Consider the following 20,676-nt stretch of genomic DNA (forward strand, 5'->3'; position numbering starts at 1 on the left):
CCAGACCTGAACAGATCAAACCAGACCAGACCAAACCAGACCTGAACAGATCAATCCAGGCCAGACCAAACCAGACCAGACCTGAAAAGATCAATCCAGGCCAGACCAAACCAGACCAGACCTGAAAAGATCAATCCAGGCCAGACCAAACCAGACCGAACCTGATCAGATTTTACTTTTTTTTTTAAAAAGCACCTTTATTTAACCAGGTAGGCCAGATCACCTTTATTTAACCAGGTAGGCCAGATCACCTTTATTTAACCAGGTAGGCCAGTTGCGAACACTTTCTCATTTCCAACTGCGACCTGGCCAAGATAAAACAAAGCAGTGTGAACAGACAACACAGATTACACATGGAATAATCAATAAACTAGCCAATAACACAACACTTTCTCATTTTCAACTGTGACCTGGCCAAGATAAAGCAAAGCAGTGTGACACAGACAACAACACACATGGAGTAATCAATAAACAAGCCAATAACACAACAAACAAGTCAATGACACAGTAGAAAAAAGAAAGTCTATATACAGTGTGATGAAAAGGCATAAGGAGGTAGGCAATAAATAGGCCATAGTAGCGAAGAATTACAATTTAGCAGATTAACACTGGAGTGATAAATGAGCAGATGATGATGTGCAAGTAGAGATATTGGTGTGCAAAAGAGCAGAAAAGTAAATAAAACAATATGGGAATGAGGTAGATCTACAGCCACAAAGTCAGATTCTACAGCCACAAAGTCAGATTCCACAGTCACAAAGTCAGATTCAACAGTCACAAAGTCGGATTCTACAGCCACAAAGTCAGATTCTACAAACACAAAGTCAGATTCCACAGTCACAAAGTCAGATTCAACAGTCACAAATTCGGATTCTACAGCCACAAAGTCAGATTCCACAGTCACAAAGTCAGATTCAACAGTCACAAAGTCGGATTCTACAGCCACAAAGTCAGATTCTACAGCCACAAAGTCAGATTCTACAGCCACAAAGTCAGATTCTACAGCCACAAAGTCAGATTCCGCAGTCACAAAGTCGGATTCTACAGCCACAAAGTCAGATTCAACAGCCACAAAGTCAGATTCTACAGACAAAAGTCAGTTTCTACAGCCACAAAGTCAGATTCCGCAGTCACAAAGTCAGATTCAACAGCCACAAAGTCGGATTCTACAAACACAAAAGTTAGATTGTACAGCCACAAAGCCAGATTCCACAGTTTTTGGGTCTTAATTTAAGGTTAGGTTAGGCATAAGGTTAGGGATGAAGTTAGAGTTTTGTAAATGGGTTTGGTTCATGACTTTGTGGGTTAAGAAGCTAGTGAATGGTCGCCAGTCCACCCATTACACCATCATTTGTATTTTATTTGTATCCCCATTAGTTCCTGCCAAGGCAGCAGCTACTCTTTCTGGGGTTTATTATGGATCCCCATTAGTTCCTGCCAAGGCAGCAGCTACTCTTCATGGGGTTTATTATGGATACCCATTAGTTCCTGCCAAGGCAGCAGCTGCTCTTCCTGGGGTTTATTATGGATGCCCATTAGTTCCTGCCAAGGCAGCAGCTACTCTTCCTGGGGTTTATTATGGATCCAGTTCCTGCCAAGACAGCAGCTACTCTTTCTGGGGTTTATTATGGATCCCCATTAGTTCCTGCCAAGGCAGCAGCTACTCTTCATGGGGTTTATTATGGATCCCCATTAGTTCCTGCCAAGGCAGCAGCTGCTCTTCCTGGGGTTTATTATGGATGCCCATTAGTTCCTGCCAAGGCAGCAGCTACTCTTCCTGGGGTTTATTATGGATCCAGTTCCTGCCAAGACAGCAGCTTCTCTTCCTGGGGTTTATTATGGATCCCCATTAGATCCTGCCAAGGCAGCAGCTACTCTTCCTGGGGTTTGTTATGGATCCAGTTCCTGCCAAGGCAGCAGCTACTCTTCCTGGGGTTTATTATGGATGCCCATTAGTTCCTGCCAAGGCAGCAGCTACTCTTCCTGGGGTTTATTATGGATGCCCATTAGTTCCTGCCAAGGCAGCAGCTACTCTTCCTGGGGTTTATTATGGATCCCCATTAGTTCCTGCCAAGGCAGCAACTACTCTTCCTGGGGTTTATTATGGATCCCCATTAGTTCCTGCCAAGGCAGCAGCTACTCTTCCTGGGGTTTATTAGGGATCCCCATTAGTTCCTGCCAAGGTAGCAGCTACTCTTCCTGGGGTTTATTATGGATCCAGTTCCTGCCAAGGCAGCAGCTACTCTTCCTGGGGTCTATTATGGATCCCCATTAGTTCCTGCCAAGGCAGCAACTACTCTTCCTGGGGTTTATTATGGATCCCCGTTAGATCCTGGCAAGGCAGCAACTACTCTTCCTGGGGTCTATTATGGATCCCCATTAGTTCCTGCCAAGGCAGCAGCTACTCTTCCTGGGGTTTATTGGGGATCCCCATTAGTTCCTGCCAAGGTAGCAGCTACTCTTCCTGGGGTTTATTATGGATCCAGTTCCTGCCAAGGCAGCAGCAACTCTTCATGGGGTTTATTATGGATCCAGTTCCTGCCAAGGCAGCAGCTACTCTTCCTGGGGTTTATTATGGATCCCCATTAGTTCCTGCCAAGGTAGCAGCTACTCTTCCTGGGGTTTATTATGGATCCCCAGTTCCTGCCAAGGTAGCAGCTACTCTTCCTGGGGTTTATTATGGATCCCCATTAGTTCCTGCCAAGGCAGCAGCTACTCTTCCTGGGGTTTATTATGGATCCCCAGTTCCTGCCAAGGCAGCAGCTACTCTTCCTGGGGTTTATTATGGATCCCCATTAGTTCCTGCCAAGGCAGCAACTACTCTTCCTGGGGTTTATTATGGATCCCAATTAGTTCCTGCCAAGGCAGCAACTACTCTTCCTGGGGTTTATTATGGATCCCAATTAGTTCCTGCCAAGACAGCAGCTACTCTTCCTGGGGTTTATTATGGATGCCCCATTAGTTCCTGCCAAGGCAGCAGCTACTCTTCCTGGGGTTTATTATGGATCCCATTAGTTCCTGCCAAGGCAGCAGCTACTCTTCCTGGGGTTTATTATGGATCCCCATTAGTTCCTGCCAAGGCAGCAGCTACTCTTCCTGGGGTTTATTATGGATCCCCATTAGTTCCTGCCAAGACAGCAGCTACTCTTCCTGGGGTTTATTATGGATCCCCATTAGTTCCTGCCAAGGCAGCAACTACTCTTCCTGGGGTTTATTATGGATCCCATTAGTTCCTGCCAAGGAGCAGCTACTCTTCCTGGGGTTTATTATGGATCCCCATTAGTTCCTGCCAAGACAGCAGCTACTCTTCCTGGGGTTTATTATGGATCCCCATTAGTTCCTGCCAAGGCAGCAGCTACTCTTCCTGGGGTTTATTATGGATCCAGTTCCTGCCAAGGCAGCAACTACTCTTCCTGGGGTTTATTATGGATCCCCGTTAGATCCTGGCAAGGCAGCAACTACTCTTCCTGGGGTCTATTATGGATCCCCATTAGTTCCTGCCAAGGCAGCAGCTACTCTTCCTGGGGTTTATTGGGGATCCCCATTAGTTCCTGCAAAGGTAGCAGCTACTCTTCCTGGGGTTTATTATGGATCCAGTTCCTGCCAAGGCAGCAGCAACTCTTCATGGGGTTTATTATGGATCCAGTTCCTGCCAAGGCAGCAGCTACTCTTCCAGGGGTTTATTATGGATGCCCATTAGTTCCTGCCAAGGTAGCAGCTACTCTTCCTGGGGTTTATTATGGATCCAGTTCCTGCCAAGACAGCAGCTTCTCTTCCTGGGGTTTATTATGGATCCCCATTAGATCCTGCCAAGGCAGCAACTACTCTTCCTGGGGTTTATTATGGATCCCAATTAGTTCCTGCCAAGACAGCAGCTACTCTTCCTGGGGTTTATTATGGATGCCCATTAGTTCCTGCCGAGGCAGCAGCTACTCTTCCTGGGGTTTATTATGGATGCCAGTTCCTGCCAAGGCAGCAGCTACTCTTCCTGGGGTTTATTATGGATCCCCATTAGTTCCTGCCAAGGCAGCAGCTACTCTTCCTGGGGTTTATTATGGATCCCCATTAGTTCCTGCCAAGGCAGCAACTACTCTTCCTGGGTTTATTATGGATCCCAATTAGTTCCTGCCAAGACAGCAGCTACTCTTCCTGGGGTTTATTATGGATCCCCATTAGTTCCTGCCAAGGCAGCAACTACTCTTCCTGGGGTTTATTATGGATCCAGTTCCTGCCAAGGCAGCAGCTACTCTTCCTGGGGTTTATTATGGATCCCCATTAGATCCTGCCAAGGCAGCAGCTACTCTTCCTGGGTTTATTATGGATCCAGTTCCTGCCAAGACAGCAGCTTCTCTTCCTGGTGTTTATTATGGGTCCCCATTAGATCCTGCCAAGGCAGCAACTACTCTTCCTGGGGTTTATTATGGATCCCAATTAGTTCCTGCCAAGGAGGCAACTACTCTTCCTGGTGTTTATTATGGATCCCAATTAGTTCCTGCCAAGACAGCAGCTACTCTTCCTGGGGTTTATTATGGATGCCCATTAGTTCCTGCCGAGGCAGCAGCTACTCTTCCTGGGGTTTATTATGGATCCCCATTAGTTCCTGCCAAGGCAGCAGCTACTCTTCCTGGGGTTTATTATGGATCCCCATTAGTTCCTGCCAAGGCAGCAGCTACTCTTCCTGGGGTTTATTATGGATCCCCATTAGTTCCTGCCAAGGCAGCAGCTACTACTCCTTCCTTCCAGGGGTTTATTATGGATCCTCATTAGTTCCTGCCAAGACAGCAGCTACTCTTCCTGGGGTTTATTATGGATCCCCATTAGTTCCTGCCAAGGCAGCAACTACTCTTCCTGGGGTTTATTATGGATCCAGTTCCTGCCAAGACAGCAGCTTCTCTTCCTGGGGTTTATTATGGATCCCCATTAGATCCTGCCAAGGCAGCAGCTACTCTTCCTGGATTTATTATGGATCCAGTTCCTGCCAAGACAGCAGCTTCTCTTCCTGGGGTTTATTATGGATCCCCATTAGATCCTGCCAAGGCAGCAACTACTCTTCCTGGGGTTTATTATGGATCCCAATTAGTTCCTGCCAAGGAAGCAACTACTCTTCCTGGGGTTTATTATGGATCCCAATTAGTTCCTGCCAAGACAGCAGCTACTCTTCCTGGGGTTTATTATGGATGCCCATTAGTTCCTGCCGAGGCAGCAGCTACTCTTCCTGGGGTTTATTATGGATGCCCATTAGTTCCTGCCAAGGCAGCAGCTACTCTTCCTGGGGTTTATTATGGATCCCCATTAGTTCCTGCCAAGGCAGCAGCTACTCTTCCTGGGGTTTATTATGGATCCCCATTAGTTCCTGCCAAGGCAGCAGCTACTCTTCCTGGGGTTTATTATGGATCCCCATTAGTTCCTGCCAAGGCAGCAACTACTCTTCCTGGGGTTTATTATGGATCCTCATTAGTTCCTGCCAAGACAGCAGCTACTCTTCCTGGGGTTTATTATGGATCCCCATTAGTTCCTGCCAAGGCAGCAACTACTCTTCCTGGGGTTTATTATGGATCCCCATTAGTTCCTGCCAAGGCAGCAGCTACTCTTCCTGGGGTTTATTAGGGATCCCCATTAGTTCCTGCCAAGGTAGCAGCTACTCTTCCTGGGGTTTATTATGGATCCAGTTCCTGCCAAGGCAGCAACTACTCTTCCTGGGGTTTATTATGGATCCCCGTTAGATCCTGGCAAGGCAGCAACTACTCTTCCTGGGGTTTGTTATGGATCCAGTTCCTGCCAAGGCAGCAGCTACTCTTCCTGGGGTTTATTATGGATGCCCATTAGTTCCTGTCAAGGCAGCAGCTATTCTTTCTGGGGTTTATTATGGATCCCCATTAGTTCCTGCCAAGGCAGCAACTACTCTTCCTGGGGTTTATTATGGATCCCCATTAGTTCCTGCCAAGGCAGCAACTACTCTTCCTGGGGTTTATTATGGATCCCCATTAGTTCCTGCCAAGGCAGCAGCTACTCTTCCTGGGGTTTATTATGGATCCCCATTAGTTCCTGCCAAGGCAGCAACTACTCTTCCTGGGGTTTATTATGGATCCCCATTAGTTCCTGCCAAGGCAGCAGCTACTCTTCCTGGGGTTTGTTATGGATCCCCATTAGTTCCTGCCAAGGCAGCAGCTACTCTTCCTGGGGTTTATTATGGATCCCCATTAGTTCCTGCCAAGGCAGCAGCTACTCTTCCTGGGGTCTATTATGGATCCCCATTAGTTCTTGCCAAGGCAGCAACTACTCTTCCTGGGGTTTATTATGGATCCCCATTAGATCCTGGCAAGGCAGCAACTACTCTTCCTGGGGTTTATTAAGGACCCCATTAGTTCCTGCCAAGGCAGCAACTACTCTTCCTGAGGTTTATTATGGATCCCCATTAGTTCCTGCCAAGGCAGCAGCTACTCTTCCTGGGGTTTATTATGGATCCCCATTAGATCCTACTAAGGCAGCAGCTACTCTTCCTGGGGTTTATTATGGATCCAGTTCCTGCCAAGACAGCAGCTTCTCTTCCTGGGGTTTATTATGGATCCCCATTAGATCCTGCCAAGGCAGCAGCTACTCTTCCTGGGGTTTATTATGGATCCCCATTAGTTCCTGCCAAGGCAGCAGCTACTCTTCCTGGGGTTTATTATGGATCCCCATTAGATCCTACCAAGGCAGCAGCTACTCTTCCTGGGGTTTATTATGGATCCAGTTCCTGCCAAGACAGCAGCTTCTCTTCCTGGGGTTTATTATGGATCCCCATTAGATCCTGCCAAGGCAGCAGCTACTCTTCCTGGGGTTTATTATGGATCCAGTTCCTGCCAAGGCAGCAGCTACTCTTCCTGGGGTTTATTATGGATCCCCATTAGTTCCTGCCAAGGCAGCAGCTACTCTTCCTGGGGTTTATTATGGATCCCCATTAGTTCCTGCCAAGGCAGCAACTACTCTTCCTGGGGTTTATTATGGATCCCCATTAGTTCCTGCCAAGGCAGCAGCTACTCTTCCTGGGGTTTATTATGGATCCCCATTAGTTCCTGCCAAGGCAGCAGCTACTCTTCCTGGGGTTTATTATGGATCCCCATTAGTTCCTGCCAAGGCAGCAGCTACTCTTCCTGGGGTTTATTATGGATCCCCATTAGTTCCTGCCAAGGCAGCAGCTACTCTTCCTGGGGTTTATTATGGATCCCCATTAGTTCCTGCCAAGGCAGCAACTACTCTTCCTGGGGTTTATTATGGATCCCCATTAGTTCCTGCCAAGGCAGCAACTACTCTTCCTGGGGTTTATTATGGATCCCCATTAGTTCCTACTAAGGCAGCAGCTACTCTTCCTGGGGTTTATTATGGATCCCCAGTTCCTGCCAAGGCAGCAGCTACTCTTCCTGGGGTTTATTATGGATCCCCATTAGTTCCTGCCAAGGCAGCAGCTACTCTTCCTGGGGTTTATTATGGATCCCCATTAGTTCCTGCCAAGGCAGCAGCTACTCTTCCTGGGGTTTATTATGGATGCCCATTAGTTCCTGTCAAGGCAGCAGCTATTCTTCCTGGGGTTTATTATGGATCCCCATTAGTTCCTGCCAAGGCAGCAACTACTCTTCCTGGGGTTTATTATGGATCCCCATTAGTTCCTGCCAAGGCAGCAACTACTCTTCCTGGGGTTTATTATGGATCCCCATTAGTTCCTGCCAAGGCAGCAACTACTCTTCCTGGGGTTTATTATGGATCCCCATTAGTTCCTGCCAAGGCAGCAGCTACTCTTCCTGGGGTTTATTATGGATCCCCATTAGTTCCTGCCAAGGCAGCAGCTACTCTTCCTGGGGTCTATTATGGATCCCCATTAGTTCCTGCCAAGACAGCAGCTTCTCTTCCTGGGGTTTATTGTGGATCCCCATTAGATCCTACTAAGGCAGCAGCTACTCTTCCTGGGGTTTATTATGGATCCCCATTAGTTCCTGCCAAGGCAGCAGCTACTTTTCCTGGGGTTTATTATGGATGCCCATTAGTTCCTGCCAAGGCAGCAGCTACTCTTCCTGGGGTTTATTATGGATCCAGTTCCTGCCAAGACAGCAGCTTCTCTTCCTGGGGTTTATTATGGATCCCCATTAGATCCTGCCAAGGCAGCAGCTACTCTTCCTGGGGTTTGTTATGGATCCAGTTCCTGCCAAGGCAGCAGCTACTCTTCCTGGGGTTTATTATGGATGCCCATTAGTTCCTGTCAAGGCAGCAGCTATTCTTTCTGGGGTTTATTATGGATCCCCATTAGTTCCTGCCAAGGCAGCAACTACTCTTCCTGGGCTTTATTATGGATCCCCATTAGTTCCTGCCAAGGCAGCAACTACTCTTCCTGCGGGTTTATTATGGATCCCCATTAGTTCCTGCCAAGGCAGCAACTACTCTTCCTGAGGTTTATTATGGATCCCCATTAGTTCCTGCCAAGGCAGCAGCTACTCTTCCTGGGGTTTATTATGGATCCCCATTAGTTCCTGCCAAGGCAGCAGCTACTCTTCCTGGGGTCTATTATGGATCCCCATTAGTTCCTGCCAAGGCAGCAACTACTCTTCCTGGGGTTTATTATGGATCCCCATTAGATCCTGGCAAGGCAGCAACTACTCTTCCTGGGGTTTATTGTGGATCCCCATTAGATCCTACTAAGGCAGCAGCTACTCTTCCTGGGGTTTATTATGGATCCAGTTCCTGCCAAGACAGCAGCTTCTCTTCCTGGGGTTTATTATGGATCCCCATTAGATCCTGCCAAGGCAGCAGCTACTCTTCCTGGGGTTTGTTATGGATCCAGTTCCTGCCAAGGCAGCAGCTACTCTTCCTGGGGTTTATTATGGATGCCCATTAGTTCCTGTCAAGGCAGCAGCTATTCTTTCTGGGGTTTATTATGGATCCCCATTAGTTCCTGCCAAGGCAGCAACTACTCTTCCTGGGGTTTATTATGGATCCCCATTAGTTCCTGCCAAGGCAGCAACTACTCTTCCTGCGGTTTATTATGGATCCCCATTAGTTCCTGCCAAGGCAGCAACTACTCTTCCTGAGGTTTATTATGGATCCCCATTAGTTCCTGCCAAGGCAGCAGCTACTCTTCCTGGGGTTTATTATGGATCCCCATTAGTTCCTGCCAAGGCAGCAGCTACTCTTCCTGGGGTCTATTATGGATCCCCATTAGTTCTTGCCAAGGCAGCAACTACTCTTCCTGGGGTTTATTATGGATCCCCATTAGATCCTGGCAAGGCAGCAACTACTCTTCCTGGGGTTTATTATGGATCCCCATTAGATCCTGGCAAGGCAGCAACTACTCTTCCTGGGGTTTATTGTGGATCCCCATTAGATCCTACTAAGGCAGCAGCTACTCTTCCTGGGGTTTATTATGGATGCCCATTAGTTCCTGCCAAGGTAGCAGCTACTCTTCCTGGGGTTTATTATGGATCCAGTTCCTGCCAAGACAGCAGCTTCTCTTCCTGGGGTTTATTATGGATCCCCATTAGATCCTGTCAAGGCAGCAGCTACTCTTCCTGGGTTTATTATGGATCCAGTTCCTGCCAAGGCAGCAGCTACTCTTCCTGGTGTTTATTATGGATCCCCATTAGATCCTGCCAAGGCAGCAGCTACTCTTCCTGGGTTTATTATGGATCCAGTTCCTGCCAAGGCAGCAGCTATTCTTCCTGGGGTCTATTATGGATCCCCATTAGTTCCTGCCAAGGCAGCAGCTACTCTTCCTGGGGTTTATTATGGATCCCCATTAGTTCCTGCCAAGGCAGCAGCTACTCTTCCTGGGGTTTATTAAGGACCCCATTAGTTCCTGCCAAGGCAGCAGCTACTCTTCCTGGGGTTTATTAAGGATCCCCATTAGTGGGTCCAGCAACATTAAGACAGTTATATACAGTTATAAATATTAATGAGTTGAATGGGGACCCCAATCTAGTCATTCTATTTCTATGCAGTCAGGGGTGTTATTACGGTGACCGCGGTAATTTGGCCAATTTACCAAAATTCCATGGCCGTTACAGCCGTTACAGCCCTATTTTGAAGTTGAGGCAACATGCTTTCAGTGCGGCTCTCCGGACCTCGTTGAAGGCTGAATGCGGACCCCAGGGTAAAATTAGCTTGACACACTTGGCCTAGAGGTAGAGGGTTTGGCATGTTTGGCTCAGCAGTCTAAGGCACTGCATCTTATTGCTAGAGGCATCACTACAGACCCTGGTTTGATTCCAGGCTGTATCACAACTGGTCGTGATTGGGAGTGCCATATGACAGCGCATAATTGGCCCAGCGTCGTCCGGATTAGGGCCGTCATTGTACATAAGAATTTGTTCTTAACTGACTAGTAAAATAAAGATTAAATAAATACATAAAAAATATCCCAACACACTTTACTTTCATCCAGTAGGTAGTTATGGTCGTTTGGATGGTCCCAGTAGGTAGTTATGGTCGTTTGGATGGTCCCAGTAGGTAGTTATGGTCGTTTGGATGGTCCCAGTAGGTAGTTATGGTCGTTTGGATGGTCCCAGTAGGTAGTTATGGTCGTTTGGATGGTCCCAGTAGGTAGTTATGGTCGTTTGGATGGTCCCAGTAGGTAGTTATGGTCGTTTGGATGGTCCCAGTAGGTAGTTATGGTCGTTTGGATGGTCCCAGTAGGTAGTTATGGTCGTTTGGATGGTCCCAGTAGGTAGTTATGGTCGTTTGGATGGTCCCAGTAGGTAGTTATGGTCGTTTGGATGGTCCCAGTAGGTAGTTATGGTCGTTTGGATGGTCCCAGTAGGTAGTTATGGTCGTTTGGATGGTCCCAGTAGGTAGTTATGGTCGTTTGGATGGTCCCAGTAGGTAGTTATGGTCGTTTGGATGGTCCCAGTAGGTAGTTATGGTCGTTTGGATGGTCCCAGTAGGTAGTTATGGTCGTTTGGATGGTCCCAGTAGGTAGTTATGGTCGTTTGGATGGTCCCAGTAGATAGTTATGGTCGTTTGGATGGTCCCAGTAGGTAGTTATGGTCGTTTGGATGGTCCCAGTAGGTAGTTATGGTCGTTTGGATGGTCCCAGTAGGTAGTTATGGTCGTTTGGATGGTCCCAGTAGGTAGTTATGGTCGTTTGGATGGTCCCAGTAGGTAGTTATGGTCGTTTGGATGGTCCCAGTAGGTAGTTATGGTCGTTTGGATGGTCCCAGTAGGTAGTTATGGTCGTTTGGATGGTCCCAGTAGTAGGTAGTTATGGTCGTTTGGATGGTCCCAGTAGGTAGTTATGGTCGTTTGGATGGTCCCAGTAGGTAGTTATGGTCGTTTGGATGGTCCCAGTAGGTAGTTATGGTCGTTTGGATGGTCCCAGTAGGTAGTTATGGTCGTTTGGATGGTCCCAGTAGGTAGTTATGGTCGTTTGGATGGTCCCAGTAGGTAGTTATGGTCGTTTGGATGGTCCCAGTAGGTAGTTATGGTCGTTTGGATGGTCCCAGTAGGTAGTTATGGTCGTTTGGATGGTCCCAGTAGGTAGTTATGGTCGTTTGGATGGTCCCAGTAGGTAGTTATGGTCGTTTGGATGGTCCCAGTAGGTAGTTATGGTCGTTTGGATGGTCCCAGTAGGTAGTTATGGTCGTTTGGATGGTCCCAGTAGGTAGTTATGGTCGTTTGGATGGTCCCAGTAGGTAGTTATGGTCGTTTGGATGGTCCCAGTAGATAGTTATGGTCGTTTGGATGGTCCCAGTAGGTGTTATGGTCGTTTGGATGGTCCCAGTAGGTAGTTATGGTCGTTTGGATGGTCCCAGTAGATAGTTATAGTCGTTTGGATGGTCCCAGTAGGTAGTTATGGTCGTTTGGATGGTCCCAGTAGGTAGTTATGGTCGTTTGGATGGTCCCAGTAGGTAGTTATGGTCGTTTGGATGGTCCCAGTAGATAGTTTAGGTAGTTTGGTTTGTCCCAGTAGATAGTTTAGGTCATTTGATTTGTCCCAGTAGGCAGTTTAGGTCGTTTGATTTGTCCCAGTAGGTAGTTTAGCTCGTTCGGTTTGTCTCAGTAATTAGTTTAGGTCGTTTGATTTGTCCCAGTAGGTAGTTTAGCTCGTTCGGTTTGTCTCAGTAATTAGTTTAGGTCGTTTGTTTTGTCCGAGTAGGTAGTTTAGTTTGTCCCATTAGGTAGTTTAGGTAGTTTGTCCCTCTTACCTTCTCATAGTTGGTGGTGAGGACCAGGGATCCGTCATCGTGGTAACAGGAGCTGACAGTAGCAGGAAGGAGCTGATCTTTGTCCCGCAGCCAGACAAGGGCCCCCTGAAACACAACATACAGATAGACAACATGAGACTGTAGCTAAATACTGTCTGCAACACAACCCAACAACAACCCAACATGAGGGGCCCCTTGAAACACAACAGATAGAGAGACAGCATGACTCATAACAACAGAAGAAAAGCCTCATGTGGGAGCACGCTACTAGAACCTGATGCCTCTGGCTAAACACAAGATGCAACATGAATCTGTGTCAACTGAAGGGCCACTCAGAGGGGAAACAGAATAACACTTCATTCAGACAGAACGCATTAGCTGGGAAGATGGATATCATTTTCAAAGTTGCTGCCAACAGAGGGTTAACTGGACTAGTTACTGAGTCAGCCTCTGTCTGTCTGTCTGCCCACCATCTGAGCCAACTGTCTGTCTGCCCATCATCTGAGCCAACTGTCTGCCCATCATCTGAGCCAACTGTCTGTCTGCCCATCATCTGAGCCAACTGTCTGTCTGTCTGTCTGCCCTTCATCTGAGCCAACTGTCTGTCTGTCTGCCCTTCATCTGAGCCAACTGTCTGTCTGTCTGCCCATCATCTGAGCCAACTGTCTGTCTGTCTGCCCTTCATCTGAGCCAACGGTCTGTCTGTCTGCCCTTCATCTGAGCCAACTGTCTGTCTGTCTGCCCATCATCTGAGCCAACTGTCTGCCCATCATCTGAGCCAACTGTCTGCCCATCATCTGAGCCAACTGTCTGTCTGCCCTTCATCTGAGCCAACTGTCTGTCTGTCTGCCCTTCATCTGAGCCAACTGTCTGTCTGCCCATCATCTGAGCCAACTGTCTGTCTGTCTGTCTGTCTGTCTGTCTGTCTGCCCATCATCTGAGACAACTCTCTGTCTGTCTGTCTGTCTGTCTGTCTGTCTGTCTGTCTGTCTGTCTGTCTGTCTGTCTGTCTGTCTGTCTGTCTGTCTGTCTGTCTGTCCTCACATCCTGCTGCTACACAGTCATTAATCTGTCTGCTCACACCCCCACCCTGCTCACACCCGACCGAGGTAACACCCCACCCTGCTAACACCCCACCCTGCTCCCACCCGACCCTGCTAACACCCCACCCTGCTAACACCCCCACTCTGCTCACACCCCCACCCTGCTCACACCCCCACCCCACCCTGCTCACACCCCACCCTGCCCACACCCCCACCCTGCTCACACCCCCCCCCTGCCCACACCCCCACCCTACTCACACCCCCACCCTGCTCACACGCCCACCCTGCCCACACCCCCACCCTACTCACACCCCCACCCTGCCCACACCCCCACCCTGCCCACACCCCCACCCTACTCACACCCCCACCCTGCTCACACCCCCACCCTGCTCACATCCCCACCCTACTCACCCCCCCCCTGCTCACACGCCCACCCTGCTCACACCCCCACCCCACCCTGCTCACACCCCACCCTGCCCACACCCCCCACCCCACCCTGCTGACACGCCCACCCTGCTCACATCCCCACCCTACTCACACCCCCCCCTGCCCTGCTCACACCCCCCCCCCTGCTCACATCCCCACCCTACTCACACCCCCCCCCACCCTGCTCACACCCCCACCCTGCTCACATCCCCACCCTACTCACACCCCCACCCTGCTCACACCCCCACCCTACTCACACCCCCACCCCTGCTCAAACCCCACCCTGCTCACACCCCCACCCTGCTCACATCCCCCACCCTACTCACCCCCTGCTCACACGCCCACCCTGCTCACACCCCCATCCCACCCTGCTCACACCCCACCCTGCCCACACCCCCACCCACCCTGCTCACACGCCCACCCTGCTCACACCCCCCACCCTGCTCAAACCCCACCCTGCTCACATCCCCACCCTGCTCAAACCCCACCCTGCTCACACCCCCACCCTGCTCACACCCCCACCCTACTCACACCCCCCCCCACCCTGCTCAAACCCCACCCTGCTCACACTCCCACCCTGCTCACATCCCCACCCTACTCACACCCCCACCCTGCTCACACCCCCCCACCCTGCTCACATCCCCACCCTACTCACACACCCCACCCCGCTCAAACCCCACCCTGCTCACACCCCCACCCTGCTCACATCCCCACCCTACTCACACACCCCACCCTGCTCACACCCCCACCCTGCTCACACACCCCACCCTGCTCACACCCCCACCCTGCTCACACCCCCACTCTGCTCACACCCAACCCTGCTAACACCCCCACCCTGGTCACACGCCCACCCTGCTCACACCCTGCCCACACCCCCCCCCTCACCCTGGTCACACCCCCACCCTGCTCACACCCCCACCCTGGTCACACCCCCACCCCACCCTGCTCACACCCCCACCCTGCTCACACCCCCCACCCCACCCTGCTCACATCCCCACCCTGCTCACACCCCCACCCCACCCTGCTCACACCCCACCCTGCTCACACCCCCACCCTGCTCACACCCCCACCCTGGTCACACGCCCACCCTGCTCACACCCCCACCCTGGTCACACCCCCATCCTGCTCACACCCCCACCCCACCCCAGTCACACCCCTACCCTGGTCACACCCCAGCCTGCTCACACCCCCACCCTGCTCACACCCCCACCCTGGTCACACCCCCATCCTGCTCACACCCCCACCCCACCCCAGTCACACCCCCACCCTGGTCACACGCCCACCCTGTCCACACCCCCACCCCACCCTGGTCACACCCCCAGCCTGCCCATACCCCCACCCTGGTCACACCCCCAGCCTGCCCACACCCCACCCCACCCTGGTCACACCCCCAGCCTGCCCACACCCCACCCCACCCTGGTCACACCCCCAGCCTGCCCACACCCCCACCCTGGTCACACCTCCACCCTGTTAATGTGGCAGAGTGACTGACCCAGCCATGTCACAGTGAGGAGACAGGGATCTGTAGCAGGAAGCCCAGCCATGTCACAGTGAGGAGACAGGGATCTGTAGCAGGAAGCAATAGGAGGAATAGATGGTTGGAAAGCGAGGAGAGAAGACCTGCAATAACAGGAATCACTAGTCACTTCCTGTTGATGTTGGAGCACGCTAGGGACTGTCTGTCTACAGCATAATGTGTCCTCTCCACTAGCTGACCACTGAGACTGGTTCTCATCCCAGCCTGGCCAAACGGTATGAGTCACCCAGGCGCCAGCGTTCAGTGGGGTAGTGAGGTGGAAAGAGAGTTGTTAGTCCAACAAGGCATAAAATGGAGAATATAAATAATCCTAAACCATAAACACTAGACCCAAGGCCCTAACCTCAACACTCCCTACCTCTACACAAGGTTCTCATTTTTGGTGTAGTCACAGTCATCACCAAGACAGGGCTGGGTGTAGTCAGAGTCAGAGTCATCACCAAGACAGGGCTGGGTGTAGTCAGAGTCATCACCAGGACAGGGCTGGGTGTAGTCAGAGTCAGAGTCATCACCAGGACAGGGCTGGGTGTAGTCAGAGTCATCACCAGGACAGGGCTGGGTGTAGTCAGAGTCATCACCAAGACAGGGCTGGGTGTAGTCAAAGTCAGAGTCATCACCAGGACAGGGCTGGGTGTAGACAGAGTCATCACCAGGACAGGGCTGGGTGTAGACAGAGTCAAAGTCATCACCAGGACAGGGCTGGGTGTAGACACCACTCCAGCCGACGCTTGGCTTTGTGCATGGTGATCTTAGGTTTGTGTGCAGCTGCTCTGCCATGGAAACCCATTTCATGACGCTCCCGACGAACAGTTCTTGTGCTGACGTTGCTTCCAGAGGCAGTTTGGAACTCAGTTGTGAGTGTTGCAACCGAGGAAAGACGATCTTTACACTTTAGATGATCTATACCACTCGGCGGTCCCGTTCTGTGAGGTTGTGTGGCCTTCCACTCGGTGGTCCCGTTCTGTGAGGTTGTGTGGCCTACCACTCGGTGGTCCCGTTCTGTGAGCTTGTGTGGTCTACCACTCGGCGGTCCCGTTCTGTGAGGTTGTGTGGCCTACCACTCGGCGGTCTCGTTCTGTGAGCTTGTGTGGCCTACCACTCGGCGGTCTCGTTCTGTGAGCTTGTGTGGCCTACCACTCGGTGGTCCCTGTGAGCTGTGAGGTCCCGTGTGAGGTTGGCCTACCACTCGGTGGTCCCGTTCTGTGAGGTTGTGTGGCCTACCACTCGGCGGTCTCGTTCTGTGAGCTTGTGTGGCCTACCACTCTGCGGTCTCGTTCTGTGAGCTTGTGTGGCCTACCACTCTGCGGTCTCGTTCTGTGAGCTTGTGTGGCCTACCACTCGGCGGTCTCGTTCTGTGAGCTTGTGTGGCCTACCACTTCGCGGCTGAGCCGTTGTTGCTCCTAGATGTTTCCACTTCACAATAACAGCACTTAAAGTTGACCGGAGCAGCTCTAGCAGGGCAGGAATTTGCCGAACTATGCCGGTGCCACGTTGAAAGTCAGTTTTTGCACATTTGATATTGCCTATAGGGCTGGGACAATGGCTGGCAAGTGAGCTGCATCACATACCTAAAATAACATTGTGGGACTGCAGTTGGTTTTGGGACCAGTTCTTGTAAAAGCGGGCATGAGTCAGACAGATTGCCAGCCGGTGAGTGCTGGGTGCAGTATGAAAAGCCGCTGGTGAGGGCAGGAGCGGGATGAAGAAATCAATCCCCTGCAGATCTCTACTTTGTGTTTTTCATTGTGATCATCACACCCCATTAGAGACAGAGAAAAAGCGATGGATCATTCAGCCAGCAGCACTCTGGTCTAAAAACCTGTTCCATTAAAGAAAGATCAAGGTTATTTTCTCTTTAATGGAACACAGCTAAATGTAGCTCCAGAAACTCACCAGGGACGGGAGGCTTGGAGGGGGAGTAGAGGCTGTACATTAGGAGAGGGCTGGGTGTGTGAGTGTGCGAGCCAAAGTGTGTCTGGGACAGGGAGAGGAAGGCTGAGGTACACGATAAGGTACATGATAATACTCTGTTCCATTGTCTAGAAGCAGACTAGAGGTTAATATAGAAACAAGATAATACTCTGTTCCATTGTCTGAAAGCAAACTAAATCAAATGATTGTATTTTTCAAATGCTTACGTGTAAAGCTGTCATCAAGGCAAAGTGTGGCTTCTTTGAAGAATCTCAAGTATAAAATATATTTGGATTTCTTTAATATTTTTTGGTTACTACATGATTCCATATGTGTTATTTCATAGTTTTGATGTCTTCACTATTATTCTACAATGTAGAAAATAAAGAAAACCCCTTGAATGAGTAGTTGTGTCCAAACATTTGACTGGTAGTGTATATAAACTCATCAAAAAATTTATTTTTATTTTCAGCAAACTTAACATGTGTAAATATTTGTATGAACATAACAAGATTCAACAACTGAGACATAAACTGAACAAGTTCCACAGACATGTGACTAACAGAAATGGAATAATGTGTCCCTGAACAAAGGGGGGGGGGTCAAAATCAAAAGTAACAGTCAGTATCTGGTGTGGCCACCAGCTGCATTAAGTACTGCAGTGCATCTCCTCCTCAGGGACTGCACCAGCTTTGCAAGTTATTGCTGTGAGATGTTACCCCACTCTTCCACCAAGGCACTTGCAAGTTCCCGGACATTTCTGGGGGGAATGGCCCTAGCCCTCACCCTCCGATCCAACAGGTCCCAGACGTGCTCAGCGGGATTGAGGTCCGGGCTCTTCGCTGGCTATGGCAGAACACTGACATTAATGTCTTGCAGGAAATCACACACAGAACGAGCTGTATGGCGGGTGGCATTGTCATGCTGGAGGGTCATATCAGGGTGAGCCTGCAGGAAAGGTACCACATGAGGGAGGAGGATGTCTTCCCTGTAATGCACAGCGTTGAGACCATGATGGACTCTCCACCTCCAAATTGATACTGCTCCAGAGTACAGGCCTCAGTGTAATGCTCATCCCTTCGACGATAAACGCGAATCCGACCATCACCCCTTGTGAGACACAACCGCAACTCGTCAGTGAAGAGCACTTTTTGCCAGTCCTGTCTGGTCCAGCGACGGTGGGTTTGTGCCCATAAGCGACGTTACTGCCGGTGATGTCTGGCGAGGACCTGCCTTACAACAGGCCTACACGCCGTCAGTCCAGCCTCTCTCAGCCTATTGCGGACAGTCTGAGCACTGATGGAGGGATAGTGCGTTCTTGGTGTAACTCGGGCAGTTGTTGTTGCCATCCTGTACCTGTCATGCAGGTGTAATGTTTGTATGTACCGATCCTGTGCAGGTGTTGTTGCACATGGTCTGCCACTGCTTGGACGATCAGCTGTCCTTCCTGTCTCCTTGTAGCGCTGTCTTAGGCGTCTCAAAGTATTGTAGGCACAAAACTACCTTCATATTTCAGGAATCCCCCCTTTCCACAGTGGGGTCACATTAGTTTGCAGGTCAAACTGTTCGAGAAGACCGATTTTCGGGATGTCTGTTTGACAAACACGGCTCTGCTACCTTTCACCGCAGATGTGGAAGTGCGACGTCGGTGAATTGAGACGCATCCAATGGAACAGAAAAAACTCTCCTTCTTAAACTGATGGATTTGGGATTTGTTATTATGTTAATTAGATTGATTCTAGGGGGCTAATGGTCAGCGGCCACGGACAGCGAGATCACACGAAGAAGAGGCATTGAAGGCATTTAGTTAGACGTCGTCGAATCACTGTATTAATGAAGCCGGTGACTGATGTGGTAAACTTCTCAATGTTATCGGATGAACCGCGGAACATAGCGAAACAGTCCTGTAGCTTAGCATCCGCTTCATCAGACCACTTCCGTATTGAGTACGTCGCTGGTACTTCCTGTTTTGTAGGCGTTGTATGCATTTCTGTGTGTGGAGTAAAGGTGATCAAGAGTATTGTTCGCCTCTAGTTGCACAGTTTGACATGCTGGCGAAAATGAGGTAATGGATTTCAGAGGTCCAGAGTGAGCAAAATGTCCAGAACTGCCGACACGTTGACCTAGAAATCTTGATCCAAATGGATGTCCAGAAGCCGCGTCATAGGAAATGATGGAGTAGACCAGTTGAGGTCAGCATAAAAAATAGAATCGGTCAGGAGCCTGAAATAAAGGCTGCAATCCACCGCAGCCAGAGTCTAACTGGCCACTGCTGGGATATCTCTGTGCATGTAGGGCACAGATCGGATTTAACTAGAGGTTAAAATAAAAACATGAGGCTGAAGATAACACTTCAGATGTGTCCCAAATGGCACCCTATTCCCTATATAGTGCACTACTTAGCACGCTATTCCCTATATAGAGGCCTACACTCTTAGAAAAAAAGGTGCTATGTAGAACCTAAAAGGGTTCTTCGGCTGTCCTCATAGGAGAACCCTTTGAAGAACCCTTTTTGGTTCCAGGTAGAACTCTTTAGGGATCCATGTAGAACCTTTTCCACAGATCTACATGGATCCCAAATGGGTTCAAGCTGGAACCCAAAAGGTTCTTCAAAGGGTTCTCCTATGAGGACAGCCGAAGAACCCTTTTGGAACCCTTTTTTATAAGAGTGCATAGTCCCTGGAGTGTATAGTCCCTGGAGTGTATGGTCCCTGGAGTGTATAGTCCCTGGAGTGTATGGTCCCTGGAGTGTATGGTCCTTGGAGTGTATAGTCCCTGGAGTGTATGGTCCCTGGAGTGTATGGTCCCTGGAGTGTATAGTCCCTGGAGTGTATGGTCCCTGGAGTGTATAGTCCCTGGAGTGTATGGTCCTTGGAGTGTATGGTCCTTGGAGTGTTGAGTCCCTGGAGTGTATGGTCCCTGGAGTGTATGGTCCCTGGAGTGTATGGTCCCTGGAGTGTATGGTCCCTGGAGTGTATAGTCCCTGGAGTGTATGGTCCTGGAGTGTATGGTCCTGGAGTGTTGGTCCCTGGAGTGTATGGTCCCTGGAGTGTATGGTCCCTGGAGTGTATAGTCCCTGGAGTGTATAGTCCCTGGAGTGTATGGTCCCTGGAGTGTATAGTCCCTGGAGTGTATAGTCCTTGGAGTGTATAGTCCCTGGAGTGTATGGTCCCTGGAGTGTATGGTCCTTGGAGTGTATAGTCCCTGGAGTGTATGGTCACTGGAGTGTATGGTCCCTGGAGTGTATGGTCCCTGGAGTGTATAGTCCCTGGAGTGTATAGTCCCTGGAGTGTATGGTCCCTGGAGTGTATGGTCCCTGGAGTGTATGGTCCTTGGAGTGTATGGTCCCTGGAGTGTATGGTCCCTGGAGTGTATGGTCCCTGGAGTGTATAGTCCCTGGAGTGTATAGTCCCTGGAGTGTATAGTCCCTGGAGTGTATGGTCCCTGGAGTGTATAGTCCCTGGAGTGTATGGTCCCTGGAGTGTATAGTCCCTGGAGTGTATGGTCCCTGGAGTGTATGGTCCCTGGAGTGTATGGTCCCTGGAGTGTATGGTCCCTGGAGTGTATAGTCCCTGGAGTGTATGGTCCCTGG

General features: G+C 50.2%; 1 protein-coding gene across 1 annotated transcript in view; it reads right to left on the reverse strand.

Annotated features, from left to right (window-relative positions):
- The window catches only part of LOC112238528 (unconventional myosin-X-like), a 227,522-nt gene that overhangs the window by 156,336 nt on the left and 50,510 nt on the right, over positions 1-20,676 (reverse strand). The window contains exon 2 of the mRNA XM_042320069.1: positions 12,168-12,272. Within this exon, the coding sequence (XP_042176003.1) occupies positions 12,168-12,272 (105 nt within the window). The remainder of the gene's footprint in view (positions 1-12,167; positions 12,273-20,676) is intronic.

Source organism: Oncorhynchus tshawytscha, linkage group LG03 (assembly GCF_018296145.1).
Source record: "Oncorhynchus tshawytscha isolate Ot180627B linkage group LG03, Otsh_v2.0, whole genome shotgun sequence".
Classification (NCBI taxonomy): Eukaryota; Metazoa; Chordata; class Actinopteri; order Salmoniformes; family Salmonidae; genus Oncorhynchus; species Oncorhynchus tshawytscha.